This window comes from Tachysurus vachellii, chromosome 10, assembly GCF_030014155.1.
Source record: "Tachysurus vachellii isolate PV-2020 chromosome 10, HZAU_Pvac_v1, whole genome shotgun sequence".
Taxonomy (NCBI): domain Eukaryota; kingdom Metazoa; phylum Chordata; class Actinopteri; order Siluriformes; family Bagridae; genus Tachysurus; species Tachysurus vachellii.
This window is the reverse complement of record NC_083469.1, coordinates 25,519,050-25,537,750: the sequence shown is the minus strand read 5'-3', so window position 1 is coordinate 25,537,750 and position 18,701 is coordinate 25,519,050. Positions and strand designations below refer to the sequence as shown.

Here is an 18,701-nt window from a genome sequence, read left to right as displayed (position 1 = left end):
CTTATTCACCGACACATCCGGGAGCACTCGCTGATTCCGTGTCCCGTGAAGAAAAAAAATATCACTCAACTATCATAGTTTCCTCGGTCACGTTTATGAAGAAGCATGAGAAACCGGTCCATGACTTTATCACTTTGGGCTACCTGGAGGGTCCACTAGGAGGCTTAACAAGCTCAAGTCTAAGGAAGAAATGGTGGTAAACTCTCTGTCCCACTAGTCCAAGCTCCAAAAAACATTAAGGAGAAGGAAAAACTGTCCATTATGGATAAAAAAAAAAAACACAATTTACAGTCAGAGGACATCAGGATATTGGATATTCAAGTATACTGCGGTGTATTAATATTTTTACTAGTAGTTCACGATGACCACTATTTTAAATAAAAAAAGATACAGTAAGAAATATTTTTCTAAAATTATTTATACTATGCACCAGTTTTATCATTAACTTTTCCCAAAAAACACACTCAAACTCACCATGACTTTACTTACCTTGTCTTTAATTCTTCAAGACACAAATCTTTCCATATTCTGGCAGATCTGACTGTACAGAGTAAACTAAAAAGTATTCACACAACACAAGCAAATAAAATCGAAGCTAAACAGACACGACGATGTCAAGTTTTCGACTCCGGCGTCCAGGAAAACGGTTCCACCGTGTTGTGGGAAATTGGACGTACTGTAAATGGAAAACTAAAGAACTATTACACAACATCTATTTGCCAGTCGACAAACACATTTGGATGAACAACTGAAATATGACCTCTCCTCGGCAGTTCGAATTTACTGAAGATTTTCAATTAAAATCAAACTGGTCAACTTTGCACAAGGCAGGAACATCTCAAGAACGTTATCTTCTTGCTCAGTATTTTGACAAACCCCAGCTTGGCCTACTGTTTCCCCTTAATTCGCACTTCTCCTCTACATCTTATCCTACATCTACCGTTTGCCACACGCTGGTTTAATCTCAAAAGATCCTTCTACTCCTAATCTACCTCCTACCTCTGTTTAATTCCTCTCGTGTAACCCTTACTATCGACGCTGACATACTGTAAAGTCTCTACGTAGCCCAGAGGACGACGGGTTCCCTTTTTAAACTCTCGGTTGCTGAGTTTGTCCTGTTTCTGTCTCTTTCGCTTTGCTCATTAAGGGCAGGAAGACGGTTTCCTCTGAAGCTGCTAAGCCAATGTCTAATGTAAAGGATAGTGCTAGATAAGTACAGTTAAGTGTTAGGGAGGAAAAAAAACTTTGGTGTGGGACCAGATTTCACCCAAAATCTTTGTGTTTGTGTAAAGATCATACATGTATCATATGGTTTAGGAAATAATTTTGACCTATAAACTGAAGCTGATTGCTGAAGTTCAATTGGAGGCCATTATGAAGAGCTGGAGGTACATTCTGTCTTCCTTATCACTTCCATTTAAACATCTAATAAATTGTATTTTTAGGTCACACATCTGTGTTGCTATGTAGCTACAGTGTATTATAGCATATAATATGCTTGTAAATCATTTTTCTGCTAAAAAAAATTCTTTCAAAAAGTACAGTTAAACAACTACTGTACTCCGTCATAAGTACTGAAGAACTTTCAATAAGGTCATCCGTTCCTCAGGCTTTACGGTAAGAGATGAGCTACATACAGTGCCAATTGGACTCGATACCACAACGACGTTACCGGATAGGAGACGAGTGATGCCGAAATCCACATTACAAAAAGTACCAAGGGGGTCCGGGGCACAGTTTAAGCATCTGCTGAGAGAGATTCGAGGTTCAGCATGGAGCCCCTGCACCAAACCGGCACTGTTGTAGAGAAATACACGGCAAAGCAGTGGATATAAACGTAGGTCAATCAATGGCCACGTTCGGGGCCCATCAAAGCTGCGGGTTTGCTCTGTGTGTGTCCGGTGGAGGGAACAGGTGGTAAAGTTGTGTTTAAATGCTCTGCCCCCCTAAGTGCCCTGAGTGTGCCATCATTATGTGCTACTGCCCCCTACTGCGAGGCAATGGCTGTGCGCCCACAAGGTCAGTGGTATAGAAGGGGGGGGGGTTGTAACACGCAGGGGTGCACTTTACCCCGCACGGCTGGAGCGATCGATAGCGCCCCTGCAGCTCGGCTCGGAAAACAAACATTACGAGAAAACCTCTCTCTGTCTCTCTCTTTTTCTCCCTGTCGTAAGAGAACACAGCTCAACTCGGTGGCTAAGCAGATTTAACAAGGCGAGGATGGAAACCACAAGGCCTGTACAGTGGGCTGTACCTCACAGTCCTGGAGGAAGACTGTTTTATTTCAGTGTGTACTGAACCAGCTGTAGACGGTTGAAATGACAATAAAAGCTCCTTGACATCTGGCTGTTTAGGTCTTTTACCAAATCAACCACAATTTGTTGTCCAGCACATGCAGCACTCGGTGTTCTCTCACCAGCTGACTCGGCCAGGTCTGAAGTAAGGGATGAACCAGTCCATGCTCAAGAGTATCCTTTGTTTCAAGAGAACCGTAGTAACTATTTGTTCACATTTAAACATATAAAAAAAAATTTAATTCGGATTTAGAAAACTGGAACAGACCTGTGCTAATTTGACAATAAAAAAAAATGAAAAGAAGAAGCATTTAATTGTCACATATACAAAGCATTAAGGAGTAAGGGCCTTGCTCAGAAGCCTGACAGTGGCAGTTAGGTGATAATGGGGAAGTTAGGCCAATAGGTGGGGCAGCTAGGTGATAGTGGGGCAGCTAGACCAATAGGATAAGCTGAAAGAAAACAAGAATGAAATCATTTTTAAAGTTTTAATTTTTTTAAGTCAGTTACAATCATTTTCTAAACGACTATATCTTCAACACCAAACACAAACAAACTGAAGTTTCATAGTAGTTACTTTTTTCGACACAAGTTGGCTGTATTTTATTGAAAATAAAAAGAAGTACATTGTTAAGGATATCTTGGGTAGCGGTAGAGATTTGTATATCTTACTTAACCGTCAATCATTTTGTGCCAAATCTGTGATGATGGGCTTAGTTTTTTTTTTTTCTTTCTTTTTTCAAGCACAGTTCCAGATCGATCGGGTTCCACAAGATGTTTAACGTTTTTCAAATTCTGATTCAAACTGTGAGTCGATTCTGAGTCTATCACGTCAAATGATTCTTTTTCGATTTTAGGGCAAACGTCAAAATTTTAAGTAAATTCTTAAAAGAAAAGCTTTTTTTTTACTATGAGGGATAGTTTTCCATCAGTTGGATTTCGATTCGTTTAGTCTCGACTTAATTACGATTGTAATTTTGAGGAATAGGAGGAAATAGTCGACCAACCTAAATATATCTCTCGTCACTTGTTATCTGCATTCGATGCATTAATATTCAGGAAAAAAAATAAAAATAAATAAAAAATGTTCCACAAATCTCAATCCGGAGTGACAAACTCTGCACGCACTTCTTTTACCTTTATTCACACCGCAGCCGTTTTTTGATCTGTTTTCTCCGAGTTATGCTTTGCCCTTTCAATGTCAGAAAGATGGTGCTTAGCCATAAAAACATTCTCTGCCTGCGATCAAACCCACTACCAAAGTTACGACGAGACGCAATCCTGAGTAACACGCCCACAACTAACTTTTAATGATGGCTCTGTGAGGAAGCGGGAAAGGGAAGACTCGAGCACGAGGAGCGACAAACAGCGGGACCCAAGTGTTCGCCTTTTGTCTTCTCCTGATCAAATGGCGGAAGAGAGGAAAGGTATGGCGCACACGCACGCAGCCTTTTTCCCTGAAGAGCGTCTCAGCTCCGGGATCAAAGAGCAGAGAGAGAGAGAGAGACAGATATATATATATATAGAGAGAGAGAGAGAGAGAAAGAGAGAGAGAGACGCACCTTGCCTTTCATTCTGAGACGAGAAAGGAGTCGGATGCGACGTGGAAAGAGTCGGCACTCGGCGAGCTCCTTTGGGGATTCCCTTATCGAGGGCAAAGTAATCCCCTCCGGACCTCGGCGGCACGGGCCTGATTATTCAAGCCATTACAAAGGGGATGAAAATAACTCGCTACTCACAGCAAGCGTACTTTTTTTTTTGTTATTTATTATTTTACTTAGAATGTACCCAACATCCTGAAAAAAAAAAAGAAAGGAAAAAAAATGTACAGCTAGGAAATAATCTAGAGAAAAAAAATAAAGTGTTAAAAAGAAGTTGTAGCAGTTTAAAAAGAGGAGAGCTATGCGGTCTTTTTGGGCCTGCCTCTGCCTCTCTTCGCTTCCACCGTCGCCGCCGCAGGGGACGTCTGTGTCCCCGAGTCGACGAAGCGCTTGGTCGGACTGGACTTATTCACGGTCGTCTTCTTCTTCACTCCGTTCTCTGCGTGACGAGAAAACAGTCGCAGCTGGAAAACCGTTTCGTCTCTACGATATCGTATTAATTTTTTTTTTTTTAAGCAAATATGTATAGAATAAATAACAAGACTTGAAATTCTAACAAAGGCAGACGTCTAATGGGAAGCTTTAACCAAAAATATATGGAAACTTCTAGACTAACCGATCTGAAGCTACAGCAGAAAAACAGATTTTTTTCGTAAACAAATTTAAGTTTAATATTACGTCCTAATTTTTACTAAACAAACGATGACTAAATGACTCGTGATTCGTTCGAAACTCACAAGTTAGACACACAGCTCCTTATTAATTTAAAGAGCTGCTGTAGTAACCATGATGACCGCTTCCTCCTCATGTAGTCTCAGGGAGTTTTTCCTCGCATCGGGATTTTTGTTAAGCTGCTTCTTGGTGATTTTTCTTTTTTACTTTTCGAAATAAAAGTGCTGTCGGTGTATTAGAGATCTAACCCAAAGGAGTCAGAAGGAAATCTGACTACAGGAAGTGAGCACTTACCCTTCTTCTGAGCCGGACGTCTCTTCTTTGCTGGTGTTTCGTCGTTAGACGTCTCTTTTTCTGCGGCTTTCTTCCGCTTAGGAGTCTTTAGAAAGAGAAAGGGAGAGAGGGATAGAAAAGAAATGGTCAAATCACTTGCCTACAGCATCCTTAGGGGGAGTTTAAGTCTAATATTAAAAAGGAACCTTTCCTCTGTGATACGCGAGGAAACTATTACGTTTGCCTTAAGCCTTAAGCGTGACGTCTGAGCAAATGTAATTACGACTCGCTCCCCGGCTCTCCAGCAAGGCTAAAAAAACCGGCGAGGGAAGGAGGAGAAAAAAAAATAAAATAAAATCATTGAAATATCAAACACAAAAGGTCTATTTTGATAGCGCTTAGAGTTATGCGGATTTTCAAGGTTATATCCGTGACTGGAGATTACAGGTCAGAGACGCAATTTCATTCGGCGCTTTGAACCTGCTAAACAATCGTTTGTATGCTGAGTTCATTTATTATGACGTTTTCCTCCGTTTCGGATCTTGTTTGGCGCTAATTTGAGCGCGAGATAGAGAGAGGAGCGAATGGGAGAAAAATCACAAAAAAACTGAACCCGGGGTTAGCTGGAAGATGCACTTAATGACAGCAATCAAACCCCCCCACAAACCCCCTTCCCTCAGACTGCGTAATGAATGCTCGCCTGCCTGTCTCTCGGACTCGAACCATCATCCCTTCTCTCTCTCTCCCCCTTTCTTCTTTCCTTTCCATCCATCCCCTCCTCACATTTCCCTTCCATTTTGCCAATTGCTGCCTCATGATTACCATCCAGACCCCGCTGAGCTGAACAGATTGGCTCGATAATTACATACAATAACTTCAGTGGGCAGGTAACCCTCAGCTGGCACAGGCCAGCTCCCTGGTGGCACCTTCCATATGCAAACGGCATTGTGGGAAGGCGAGGAAAGTCCGTCGCCTCCCGTGTCGCGAGAGCGCGCGCTGATTGCTGGCCTGCGCTCGCTCCGAGGTGACCGTGTCAGCAAATTTGTGATACATTAGCGGGGAATAAACACAGGCACTCAGGACCTGACGGAAGGAGTGAGCGAAGGAGAAGAGGGCGGGGGAAGTGAAGTCTTTGTTCACAAGGGTTTTTTCTCTCTAGTGCTGTGGACGTTGTCTCCATAGTTCTCGGTAGAGTCGGGCGCTGACGCTTAGTACGTAGCGGACGTTTAGCGTATTAAGACAGAATATCAGCAATCAGAAAACATTTCCAATCCAAAGACGACACAATTGAACAATGTAAACCGTATTTACAAGTGCACCGAGGGGTCAGACGTCAAAAACACACACACAATTTACCAGTGAAACGAGCACGCAGAGAAACAGAGAGAGAGAGAGAGAGAGAGAGAGACAGAGAGAGAGAGAGAAAGAGAGACAGAGAAAGAGAGAGAGAGAGAGAGAGAAAGAGAGACAGAGAAACAGAGAGAGAGACCAACATAGACAGTGATACAGTGATAGAGTGAGACAGAGAGAGAGAGAGAGAGAGAGAGAGAGAGAGAGAGAGAGAGACAGACTGACTGACAGAGACAGTGATAGAGAGAGACAGAGAGAGACAGAGACAGTAATAGAAAGAGACAGAGAGAGACAGAAACAGTGATAGAGAGAGACAGAGAGAGAGACAGAGACAGTGATAGAGTGAGACAGAGAAAGAGAGACAGAGACAGACAGACTGACAGAGACAGTGATAGTGAGACAGAGAAAGAGTGAGACAGAGACAGACAGTGACAGAGTGAGACAGAGAAACAGAGAGACAGAGAGAGAGACAGAGACAGTGATAGAGTGAGACAGAGAAAGAGATAGACAGAGACAGACAGACTGACAGAGACAGTGATAGAGTGAGACAGAGAGAGAGAGAGAGAGAGAGACAGTGATAGTGAGACAGAGAAAGAGTGAGACAGAGAACGACAGAGACAGTGACAGAGTGAGACAGAGAAACAGAGAGACAGAGAGAGACAGAGACAGTGATAGAGTGAGACAGAGAGAGAGAGAGAGAGAGAGAGAGAGAGAGACAGTGATAGTGAGACAGAGAAAGAGTGAGACAGAGACAGAGAGAGACAGAGACAGACAGACTGACAGAGACAGTGATAGAGTGAGACAGAGAAAGAGAGAGACAGAGACAGACAGACTGACTGACAGAGACAGTGATAGAGTGAGACAGAGAGAGAGAGAGAGAGAGAGAGAGAGAGAGACAGTGATAGTGAGACAGAGAAAGAGTGAGACAGAGACCTACAGACACAGTGATAGAGTGAGACAGAGAGAACTTCACTTCTGTCAGCACCGAGCACCGTTCCAAACACCTAATTGTCGGATTTATTTGCTTTTAGAGTCATTACACACCCAAAAAATGTAATGAATCAGCAAAGCAAAGAAAGAGAAAAAAAGTGAGCTGAGGAGACGTGCAGAGCTGGAAAACCATCTCATATTCACTGGTCAGAAATCCAACAAAACATGAACTATTATTCAAAAAATTATAATAATAAAAATAAATAAATAAATAAAATAAGATAAGATTTTAAAAAAATAGATCCTGTAGCTCTACAGCCTTGTCCTGTGGTCCAGTTTTCACCTCTTTTATAAATAAATAAATAAATAAATAAATAAATGATTCACTTCTAGATGATTCGAATCGAATCACAAAGAACACACAAAGGTTTCATTCTAACAGACAAAACCCTGAGGATGTTGGTGTTTACAGAAACAGTCAGATTTTTGGGAATCTTTTGGGAAATTTTCAGTACAGTATGTCATGAAAAAAAAAACAGACACGAAGGAACGATTGCTGTCCTGATGTTGACAACAGAGAGGCACTAGAGTGACGCAGAAGACGTCTCACCTTGACCGACGACGGTCCGGCGTCGGACACGGACGCTGCGAAGTCCAGCTTGTCGTCGTCTGTGGCGCCGATGCTTTTCAGTCCGTGCTGCAAAATGCTGCGTAGCTTCGTGTAGTCGGGTTTTTCCGTGTAACCCAGCGTCTTCACCTCCTCCATGAACTTTATCATTTCCTCTGAAAGACAGCGACGTGTTAGGGTTAGGGTTAACGATTCGATGACGATGTCACGACTGTGTCATCACGGTTGAAATGAAGCTTTATTGCACCTGCGCTTCTATGGTTTAAGGTAAACCGCAGGTTTATTTCTACACGTCTCCGTTTCTATAGTAACCAACTAGGTTTCAGAAGGAGTCTCCAGTGTCAGTCCATCAGCGAATGTATTATCCTGCACTCCTGTGTGTTGTTCTGCATCAGTGAACCACTAATAGATTCGTACGGACTGTATGACTGGCAGAAAGTAGAACTTTTGCCCGCCTCTGTGTAAAGAGCAATTTCCATTTCACAAGCCGATAAAAGAGGAAGGAGTGTGTTTAACACTGCGCTGGGAATCGAGGGCGCTTCCTGAGCTGGAGTCTCCTCGCAGCAGGCGCGTGGCACTCTGACCTTCAGGCTAAGTTTAGTGGAAAAAGAGGGCGACAAAACATCACACGTTGTTTCTTAGACTTCGCTGTTCGCAAACTGTTGTTTATCGTCGGCTGCTCAAATTGTCACACCAAACAGAATTAGCCATGATGGCCTCGCTAAGCGCGCCGCCTCCCGTCACCTCGGCGTTGGGACGAGACGTGTGCGAGCAAGACAACAGCCCGAGGAGGGATCTCTCCTTCTGCTGTGTGCCTGTCACTGAGCTTCAGAAGTGCCAGCGCATCATCCGGTGAGCAAACGGCTCCTCTGACGCCTTTGATTTAAGAAAAAAAACAGCGAGTCCTGAAGTTGTGCAAAAGTAACAGCAAGTTACAGAGTGACTGTGTGGAGTGAAACGAGAAGAGATACGATTCTGAATAAAAAAGCGAGAGAACTTGTGTCCGTTAAGGTTTTCACTTATTGGCATCATTTTCCCGAAAGTCTGGATTCAGGATAATAATATGCAGATATAATTGAGCTATTTAAATATGCGAATATATTTAATGAGCCTGTGTATTTATACTGACAAAAGACATGTAGTTAAACACAGAGGGTGAAAACTGGGTTGCTGTCTAAAAAGTAATTATACAGAAGTGTTTATATGATAAGATTTTGTAATAACTAATATTAAGCTTGATTTGGAATATCTGGGATATTTCTTATGTAATATGGAAAACTTTTAGAATTGCAGATTGGAAAGTTGACCAATCAGAATTGAGAATTAGCTTTAAAAGCCTTCCAGATAATCTGGCCTTTAAGTAGCCTGATAATGTGAGCAGTAATATTTTACTCTCATTCACATAACTGATCCTGGTCCAAGTAAGGATTAAGTCTAACAGTCTTGGAGCAGAGGAGGATTGTACTTTGTTCATTTGAGCAGCGCTGCAGTGTTCGTGAGCGTTTCCCCTCACCTGGGTCGTGTCCTGCGATGAAACAGCTCTTCATGAACTCTCTGACATTGTTGCGACATCTGCGAGAGAGAGAACAAGAACGATGGACCGTGAGCTGATTTGATTGTTCCTTAAGTAGCGTTAAATATGCAAGTATGAAATGTTTAATAATATATTGCTTTTTGCTAATACTAAAAACGCAAAGGGCGCATGAATATGCATGAATATGCAAATTAGACACAACCCGGTGCTGTCCATCCAAATCCATCAAATCAAAGGTGGATCATTAAGTCTGAAAATCAGACTCGCTCGCAGACGGTCTTCATTAGCTGGTGAAGCGCTGACCGTGACTGAAATGTAGCTAGCTAGCTTTTAGCTCGTAAAGTTATTGCCTGCTTTCGGATTTATTTGACTCACGCTCGTCTAAACGGCAGCCATGGTGTGTTTAATCATTAAAGTTTCTGAATCTCTGAGATGCTCCATTATATCCCAGGAGAACTTCAAAACCCACCGTATTTTAGAGTCTCTGACGTAAACCGGGTCCTTGAGTTTATCCTCCCAGGGCAGGCGGCTGCACAGCCACTGGATCATGCAGTAACCCAAGATTTCCAGGTCGCCTCTTCTGGAGGGAGCTGAGCGGAGGAAGAAGAGGAGGGGAAAAAAAACACAAACATAACTTTACTGAAAATTGACCAATGCAAAGTTGCTGGTTACGTTTCCTAGCAACCAAAACGGCCCAGAGGAGCTGCAACATGCCTTGTGGACCAGTTAATATACGTATAATCTATCCATCTTTATTAATTAAAGGAAATACACACAAACTCCATGATGTGCATCGATGCTGGTGAACTCGATGGTCCCGTCGTGGCATCTCTTCGGGTCCTCTTTGTATTCCTTCGGCACACCTTCCGGTGAGAATCTGTAGGCCAGTCCGTAATCCACCAAGTAAACCTGGCAGGGAATTAACAATCACATGCAATTACAGTTTGATTTAAAAGAAAAGAGAAAAAAAAAAAAAAAAGAAAAAACAGAAGTGCTGAGGCGCTAATCTCGAGAGGCCACTTTTTAAAACCCGAGTTTTAAAATAGCGGTTTAATAATACACCGCTGATACATTATTAATCTCTAAATTAAATGTTTGGCCGTGCCTCAGCTTACCCTCCCTCCCTTTATTTGCTCCAGACTCGTCTTGGCAGTCATTTAATATCGACTGTTTACACGCTAAGCATGAAAAGCTTAAATTATGACTCATTAAGGGAAGGCATAAAGAGACAGAGAAAGTGTAGCAGAGATTTAGTTTAGGGGGGAAAAAAAAAAAGTTTGTGTGTGCAGCAATACACACACACTACAAAAACACAGACACACACACAAAAACACACATTTCTACATCTCCAAACCTTTGCCTCTTTGCAGCATTAGAACGTCAATCAGAAATGAACTAAAGGATTATACTTCAAAATGGGCCATTTGTTGACTGGAGGGGCGGGGCTTTAAAAATGGGGGGTGGGAGGGACAGAGCAAAGCATGCTGGTGGTAGCACCTTCATGCAACCAATGGACTTGTATTATACTTTAAAACACATCAACACAAAATGCAGCATAGGTTTCATTAAAGTTCCTGTTTGCAGTACTTTCAGCAGTGAAGCATGGTGGTGGAAGCATCACACAAGCCTAAAGCCTAAAATTATGGAACCCGTCTCTGAAGCTACAGCGTACAAGACAGCTCAGTTGTTTGTGAATTCAAACATCTTATGGTCCTGTTATCGCTGCCTGAAAAGCTCCATCTGCACCAGAGCTCTTAAACTTGTGCTACACAATTCGCACAGACCTGGTTGGGGTTCTTATGGGAAAGCAGCAGGTTGGAGGCTTTAATGTCGGCGTGGACGTATTCGTGCTCGTGGACGTACTCGAGGATGTCGAGCTGGAGGGAAGACAGCGGGAAGACGTCGGGAGGGGGAAAAAAAAACATTACTCCATGCGTCCAAGGCTTTTATTTACAAATTCAATTCTAATGTTATATCTGTGTATAATAATATATAAAGATATTTAAAAACCTCAAAAGTATTTTAGTTATCTTTATATACAGACATGATTCTATTTACACAGAAAAGTTTAATCTTAATACATTTTTTAGATGCAGAAATAAAGCTAGCTACTAACTTCCTCCTGGAAAGTTTTATTATTATTATTATTATTAATAGCATTTTTATATGTTATATTTTAATATTAAAAAAAACAAACAATTGCATAATTATCAATTACAATTCTGTCATTTTTCATGAAGGATTTGTTAATATTTTATATATTTACTGTCTATTTTAAATGAATTAACCCACATCAAAAAATCTAAATCTTATAATTAATTATTATTTTTTTTGATGTTTCGAATTGGTGACCAAATGTATAACTCTAAATGGGGGAACTTTTAACTTTTTCTTGCACAATAACTCACAAGTCTGAGGCCCAGCTGAAGAACCAACTTCCGTGGAAATTTCTTGCCACTTTCCTCGAACTTCTTCTGTAGATCCGTCCCGAATCGGTCCATGACCATGAACCTGTACCTGAAAAGTCACGTGGTTTATAAATCGCCGTGATGACGGGCGACTGAAAAGCTGCCATGATGCCTCGCTCATCTTACCTCTTTCCTCCGTTCTCGTGAAGTCCTGAGCCCCAATATTTTGGCACCCCTAAGTATTTCAGTTTCCGCGACTTTATCCAAGTGCCGACTGAAACAAAGTCAGGAACGTCAATCAGGCCTTGTATCAACATACGTTTATAAATATAAAGAATAAAGGAACCGTAATACCGGCTTTCTCGTGAGATTCTGAGAGTTAAAGCGCTACTGCGTGCAAAATCATATGCCGAGGCACAAACACAAACTTGCTGCTACTAGAAATAATATAAAGGTAAAATCCCGCAGGGACGAGCGAGTGGCGGCCGCGAGCTAATCTGCTGGCGGGACAAATATTTACCAACGTCACAATATCCTAATGAATAAACCATGAGAGTTGCTTAGTAATATAACAGTTAATTGTCAGGGGAAGGTGACATTTGGGTTGTTATTAAATAAAACGTATTGCTGTGAACTCTGAGCGGCCAGAAGTGGCGCCGAATGCATGCAGTCTGTTTGTGCGTCTCCATGAGCCTGGAACTTTCTTTAATTAAGAGACTAGCTCAGAAAGCCTGAGAGGGTGAGAGTTAGGAGTCAGGAGAGCGTACTTAGATCGGGTTTGGCGGCTCGCATGTAAAACTTCAGCTCGGAGAAGAGAGGGCCGTTGTCGCTTGGCTCCTAGGGAGAAAAAAAAAAAAGACAAAGAGCTGACAGGTTTAGCAACAATAATCACACTTACAGATCTCTAATTAAACAAACTGTCTATTAAGACTTGTTATGGCGTACTTTGTACAATATTATCCTGGTTAACACTGTTACGTTACCACGACGATTCGCCAATTATTAACGAATGAAAAATTCAACATCAACCTATTCAAATTAATAGAATCTCTGACTAGGAAAAAATCAAAACCTTCGGACCAATCGGAATTCAACATACTAAAATAAATCACACACTGCAATAAGATTAAGCATTGTTGGACGTGTAAGAGGAATAAAACACTTCTGTTGTTCCTTTTGTTGCAAGGTGTAAATATGATAAACATCCACGTCTCTGTGATGAGTTTAAGTCCACTTCATCGCAGCATGCTGTGGTTGATTAGTTTCCTATTAAAGCACAAAGGAACAACAAGGCACAAAGAAGTCTCTTGTGCTTTTCACGATCTGGACCGTGGTAAGGAAAGTTCTGAGGACGTTCACTGTCCTGCTCATAAAAGGGGAATAAAGCTTAAAAATCAGTGGCTCCAGGATTTTGCTGTGTTTTTGCCTTTTTTTTTTTTTTTTACAAAATTTGTGGATAATTTTGTGTCATTAATGTTTTATTTCCTGCGCTCTTGAACCTCCTTTAAAACCCCAGGAGAACTTTAACCAGAGCCAAACGCTGTATGACGAAAAGAAACAAAACTTACCACTTTGATGACGTAAGGCGCGTCGTCTCTGACAGCCTTTGACGTATCGTCGCTTGCTGAGCAAGGAGAAGATTAACAGAGTTATTTTGCTGGTAATGATCGTGATCATGTCTTGCGACAGCATCAAAAGCTACGGAAACTCTTACCCAGATACAACAGTCCAAAGCCTCCCTGACCAACGGGCTTCCCGAGCTTCCAGCTTTTTTTCGCTGTGTCTGTCAGAACCTCTCCGGGGGGAAACTCCTCAGCCAGCTTCCTCTTCGCTGGCGCTCTGGCTTTACCGGCTGCTTTGGCTTTGGGCGGCATCTGAATCTGTTTGTTTATATAAACGAGTAAATAGATGTAGACATTTCCAGCTCTGAATAGGACTAGTGCGTGATGCCTTTGTTAATTTGAGTCATACTATAAGATCTGTTCATTCTCTGTAGGTTGTGCGGCGGTCACTAGCAACAAAAATCAGTACTCTGTAAGTGCCCGAGTAATTCACTTCTCAAAATTCGAAAGTTAATAGCTGGACCTGGACCTCCACTGAGATGAGGCCGATTCTGTGAGGATCCTGAGGCATCTAGAGATGTTCCAGCTCCAGTTAGACTCTACTATACTAAAGAGGAGACGCAACTCCATGTGGTCTTTGAGGACAACAATCTCCTCATCAATACAACATTTATCAGACTGTATATTTATAATCACACCCTTCAGTGTCACCCAAATGAGGATGAGGTTCCCCTTTGAGTCTGGTTCCTCTCAAGGTTCCTTCACCATCTAAGGGAGTTTTTCCTGCCTACAGTCACCCGAGTCACCACAGACATTAGGGATACATACAAACACATTTAAATATATCTAACATTAATCATATTAATCTTTATTATAACCTTTTGTTCTATGTTTACGTTCTGTAAAGCTGCTTTGAGACAATGTCGATCATTAAAAGCGCTAAAGAAATAAAATTTAATTTAATTGAATAATAAATAAATAATTTATAGCTGCTATAAGAAGCGACTGTTTATAGCTGCTATAAGAAGCGACTGTTTATAGCTGCTATAAGAAGCGACTGTTTATAGCTGCTATAAGAAGCGACTGTTTATAGCTGCTATAAGAAGCGACTGTTTATAGCTGCTATAAGAAGCGACTGTTTATAGCTGCTATAAGAAGCGACTGTTTATAGCTGCTAAAAGAAGCGACTGTTTATAGCTGCCATAAGAAGCGGCTGTTTATAGCTGCCATAAGAAGCGGCTGTTTATAGCTGCTATAAGAAGCGACTGTTTATAGCTGCTATAAGAAGCGACTGTTTATAGCTGCTAAAAGAAGCGACTGTTAATAGCTGCTATAAGAAGCGACTGTTTATAGCTGCTATAAGAAGCGACTGTTTATAGCTGCTAAAAGAAGCGACTGTTTATAGCTGCTAAAAGAAGCGACTGTTTATAGCTGCTATAAGAAGCGACTGTTTATAGCTGCTATAAAAGCGACTGTTTATAGCTGCTAAAAGAAGCGACTGTTTATAGCTGCTATAAGAAGCGACTGTTTATAGCTGCTATAAGAAGCGACTGCTTATAGCTGCTATAAGAAGCGACTGCTTATAGCTGCTATAAGAAGCGACTGCTTATAGCTGCTAAAAGAAGCGACTGTTTATAGCTGCCATAAGAAGCGGCTGTTTATAGCTGCCATAAGAAGCGGCTGTTTATAGCTGCTATAAGAAGCGACTGTTTATAGCTGCTATAAGAAGCGACTGTTTATAGCTGCTATAAGAAGCGACTGTTTATAGCTGCTATAAGAAGCGACTGCTTATAGCTGCTATAAGAAGCGACTGCTTATAGCTGCTATAAGAAGCGACTGCTTATAGCTGCTATAAGAAGCGACTGTTTATAGCTGCTATAAGAAGCGGCTGTTTATAGCTGCTATAAGAAGCGACTGTTTATAGCTGCTATAAGAAGCGACTGTTTATAGCTGCTATAAGAAGCGACTGTTAATAGCGACAAAACAAACTGACATCACATTTAGACCAAAACATCTCATCTTGAAATAACAGATTTTTAAAAATATATATATATATTTTTTGTTTCCTGGCTTAATTCCATAGTTTGGGGTTCGAATAAAACTGTTTATAGAAAATTCTGTTTATAGAAAATCTTCCTACATATAAAACGTTGATTGATTAATCGGTTAATATGCAAATGAACACATTAAACCCCGCCCACAGTCGGAAAACTCTCGCGAGCGCCAGTCTTCTACCTCTGAGAGCCGATTAATCCCTTTGAGGTCTTTGAGGACAACAATCTCCTCATCAATACAACATTTATCAGACTGTATATTTATAATCACACCCTTCAGTGTCACCCAAATGAGGATGAGGTTCCCCTTTGAGTCTGGTTCCTCTCAAGGTTCCTTCACCATCTAAGGGAGTTTTTCCTGCCTACAGTCACCCGAGTCACCACAGACATTAGGGATACATACAAACACATTTAAATATATCTAACATTAATCATATTAATCTTTATTATAACCTTTTGTTCTATGTTTACGTTCTGTAAAGCTGCTTTGAGACAATGTCGATCATTAAAAGCGCTAAAGAAATAAAATTTAATTTAATTGAATAATAAATAAATAATTTATAGCTGCTATAAGAAGCGACTGTTTATAGCTGCTATAAGAAGCGACTGTTTATAGCTGCTATAAGAAGCGACTGTTTATAGCTGCTATAAGAAGCGACTGTTTATAGCTGCTATAAGAAGCGACTGTTTATAGCTGCTATAAGAAGCGACTGTTTATAGCTGCTATAAGAAGCGACTGTTTATAGCTGCTAAAAGAAGCGACTGTTTATAGCTGCCATAAGAAGCGGCTGTTTATAGCTGCCATAAGAAGCGGCTGTTTATAGCTGCCATAAGAAGCGACTGTTTATAGCTGCTATAAGAAGCGACTGTTTATAGCTGCTAAAAGAAGCGACTGTTAATAGCTGCTATAAGAAGCGACTGTTTATAGCTGCTATAAGAAGCGACTGTTTATAGCTGCTAAAAGAAGCGACTGTTTATAGCTGCTAAAAGAAGCGACTGTTTATAGCTGCTAAAAGAAGCGACTGTTTATAGCTGCTAAAAGAAGCGACTGTTTATAGCTGCTATAAGAAGCGACTGTTTATAGCTGCTATAAAAGCGACTGTTTATAGCTGCTATAAGAAGCGACTGCTTATAGCTGCTATAAGAAGCGACTGCTTATAGCTGCTATAAGAAGCGACTGCTTATAGCTGCTATAAGAAGCGACTGTTTATAGCTGCTATAAGAAGCGGCTGTTTATAGCTGCTATAAGAAGCGACTGTTTATAGCTGCTATAAGAAGCGACTGTTTATAGCTGCTATAAGAAGCGACTGTTTATAGCTGCTATAAGAAGCGACTGTTAATAGCGACAAAACAAACTGACATCACATTTAGACCAAAACATCTCATCTTGAAATAACAGATTTTTAAAAAAAAAATATATATTTTTTTTTGTTTCCTGGCTTAATTCCATAGTTTGGGGTTCGAATAAAACTGTTTATAGAAAATTCTGTTTATAGAAAATCTTCCTACATATAAAACGTTGATTGATTAATCGGTTAATATGCAAATGAACACATTAAACCCCGCCCACAGTCGGAAAACTCTCGCGAGCGCCAGTCTTCTACCTCTGAGAGCCGATTAATCCCTGTCACTCTAGCATTAGCGTTCACTACACAGTATTCGGTTCAAACCAACGTTTCTTACACCGACAATAATTAATATATTAATTAAATATGTGACATACTTGAAATAAACTTAAGAAACGCGCGCGCGCGGCCACGTCTTAGCCCTATTTAGCTCGCTCAGCTAAATGCTAACTGTTAGCTGTTATGCTAACACCTGCTAACAAGTTAAATAACTTCGCCTAGCGTTTAAAAGAAGACGTCATGGGTTTAACAAGCTTAGGCGACACATCCGTGAGTAAACACAAACATCGTGTGTGTAAATAAGTGACAATAACACAAACCTGCACGGAACACAAGATGAATTGCAAATAAACACAAGCGCTTCACAGCTCCAAACTTCCCGCACAACTCTCAAAGCGGAAGTAAAACTACGAACCCGATTGGTCAACACGGGAACACGCAACTTCCTGTTTGGCGCCAAGCATGCCTGGATTTGTAGTTTTTTATATTATATTCCGTGTTTTCATTATACAACACTTACTGGGTTTATTTTTTTCAACAGCACAAGACATGCAGTGGACTTAATTATTATTTGTAGTTAGTTTTTTTTAGGTCTGTGTATATTTTCTTAATATTTGTCCCATTGGTTATAAATATCACGTGGAAATAAAGGAATCACGGTTCAGTATTAGGACCGATGGAGTTTGATTCTTTTGGTTCTAACTGCATCTTACTTTAGAAGTGTTGGTATTCTATGCTGAGTGGATATTCTAAGCGCTTGGGTCATTCATTATTTATGCCTGTGGCGTCCCGTAGCAGCTTTGTAAATGCTTTAAACACAGGTTTCTGGTTTCCATGTGCCACCTGACTGCTCCAGATCCATAACAGAACCGGTTCTACACAGTAGACTGTGAAGGTGGAACTGGACATGTAGATGTTTTCTTGAATCTGAACCGTCCGAAATGACTTCGGATGTTGTAGGACGGACCGAGATCGATCGAGCGAATACGTTAACGTCCGAGCAGCAGCTGTGATGACGATGAGCAGCCATAATGAGGACGAGGAAGTGAGAAAACAAGAAGACAAGAAGAGCCAGGGGGTAAAGCGAGTCTCGTTTCCACCGGATGAGGAGATGGTTTCGGGATTTGCTGAGATCAAGGACGCACGACAGGACGGTAATAAATCCTCAATAATAACGATAATAATTCTCCAGTCTGATTGGTCAGAAAGTGTTGACTATTTAAGGAATGAATCATTTCAACAGAGTGCTGTTATAGGAAAATAATCAAGCTGCGATCCACCAATAGAAACCTAAAGTTGATTAATTTTGGAGTTCCAAAGTGTATTATTATTCTTCTTACATTGCAATAATATGCTGACTTTTCCAACTACATTTAATATCACAGAACATTGCCATGTATCATGTTCTCTAATGGTTAGAAGCTTTGCCTCACACCTCCTGCGTTAGGGGTTCGATTCCCACTTCCACCCTGTGTGTGGAGTTTCCATGTTCTCCCTGTGCTTTGGGATTTCCTCTGGGGTCTCCGGTTTCCTCCCCGGTCCAATGACATGCTTTGTTGGCTGATTAAATCATCATTAAAATATCCGTAGTGTGTGAATGAGTGTGTGATGAGTTGGCACCCTGTGCAGAAGCGTTACCAACCTTGTGCCAAGGGTCCACTGGGATAGACTCCAGGTTCCCTGCGACCCTTTCTAAGAGAAGTGGTACTGAAAACGGACGGATGGATGAATAAAACACTGCAGGATGTGTTGTCATGGAAAACTAATCAA

At 41.2% G+C, this 18,701-nt stretch overlaps 1 protein-coding gene across 1 annotated transcript; it reads right to left on the bottom strand.

The window, feature by feature from the left end:
• Nucleotides 1-3,004: 3,004 nt before the first annotated feature.
• Nucleotides 3,005-17,370, bottom strand: vrk1 (VRK serine/threonine kinase 1). The gene is made up of 13 exons (XM_060880476.1): nucleotides 17,252-17,370; nucleotides 13,405-13,570; nucleotides 13,259-13,314; nucleotides 12,458-12,527; nucleotides 11,877-11,964; nucleotides 11,691-11,799; nucleotides 11,067-11,159; nucleotides 10,059-10,191; nucleotides 9,752-9,872; nucleotides 9,262-9,320; nucleotides 7,731-7,903; nucleotides 4,862-4,946; nucleotides 3,005-4,334 (listed from the first exon to the last, which is right to left on the bottom strand). Exons 2-13 carry the CDS (start codon nucleotides 13,562-13,564, stop codon nucleotides 4,195-4,197), a joined length of 1,287 nt encoding a protein of 428 aa, XP_060736459.1. The 5' UTR covers nucleotides 13,565-13,570; nucleotides 17,252-17,370; the 3' UTR covers nucleotides 3,005-4,194.
• Nucleotides 17,371-18,701: the final 1,331 nt, after the last annotated feature.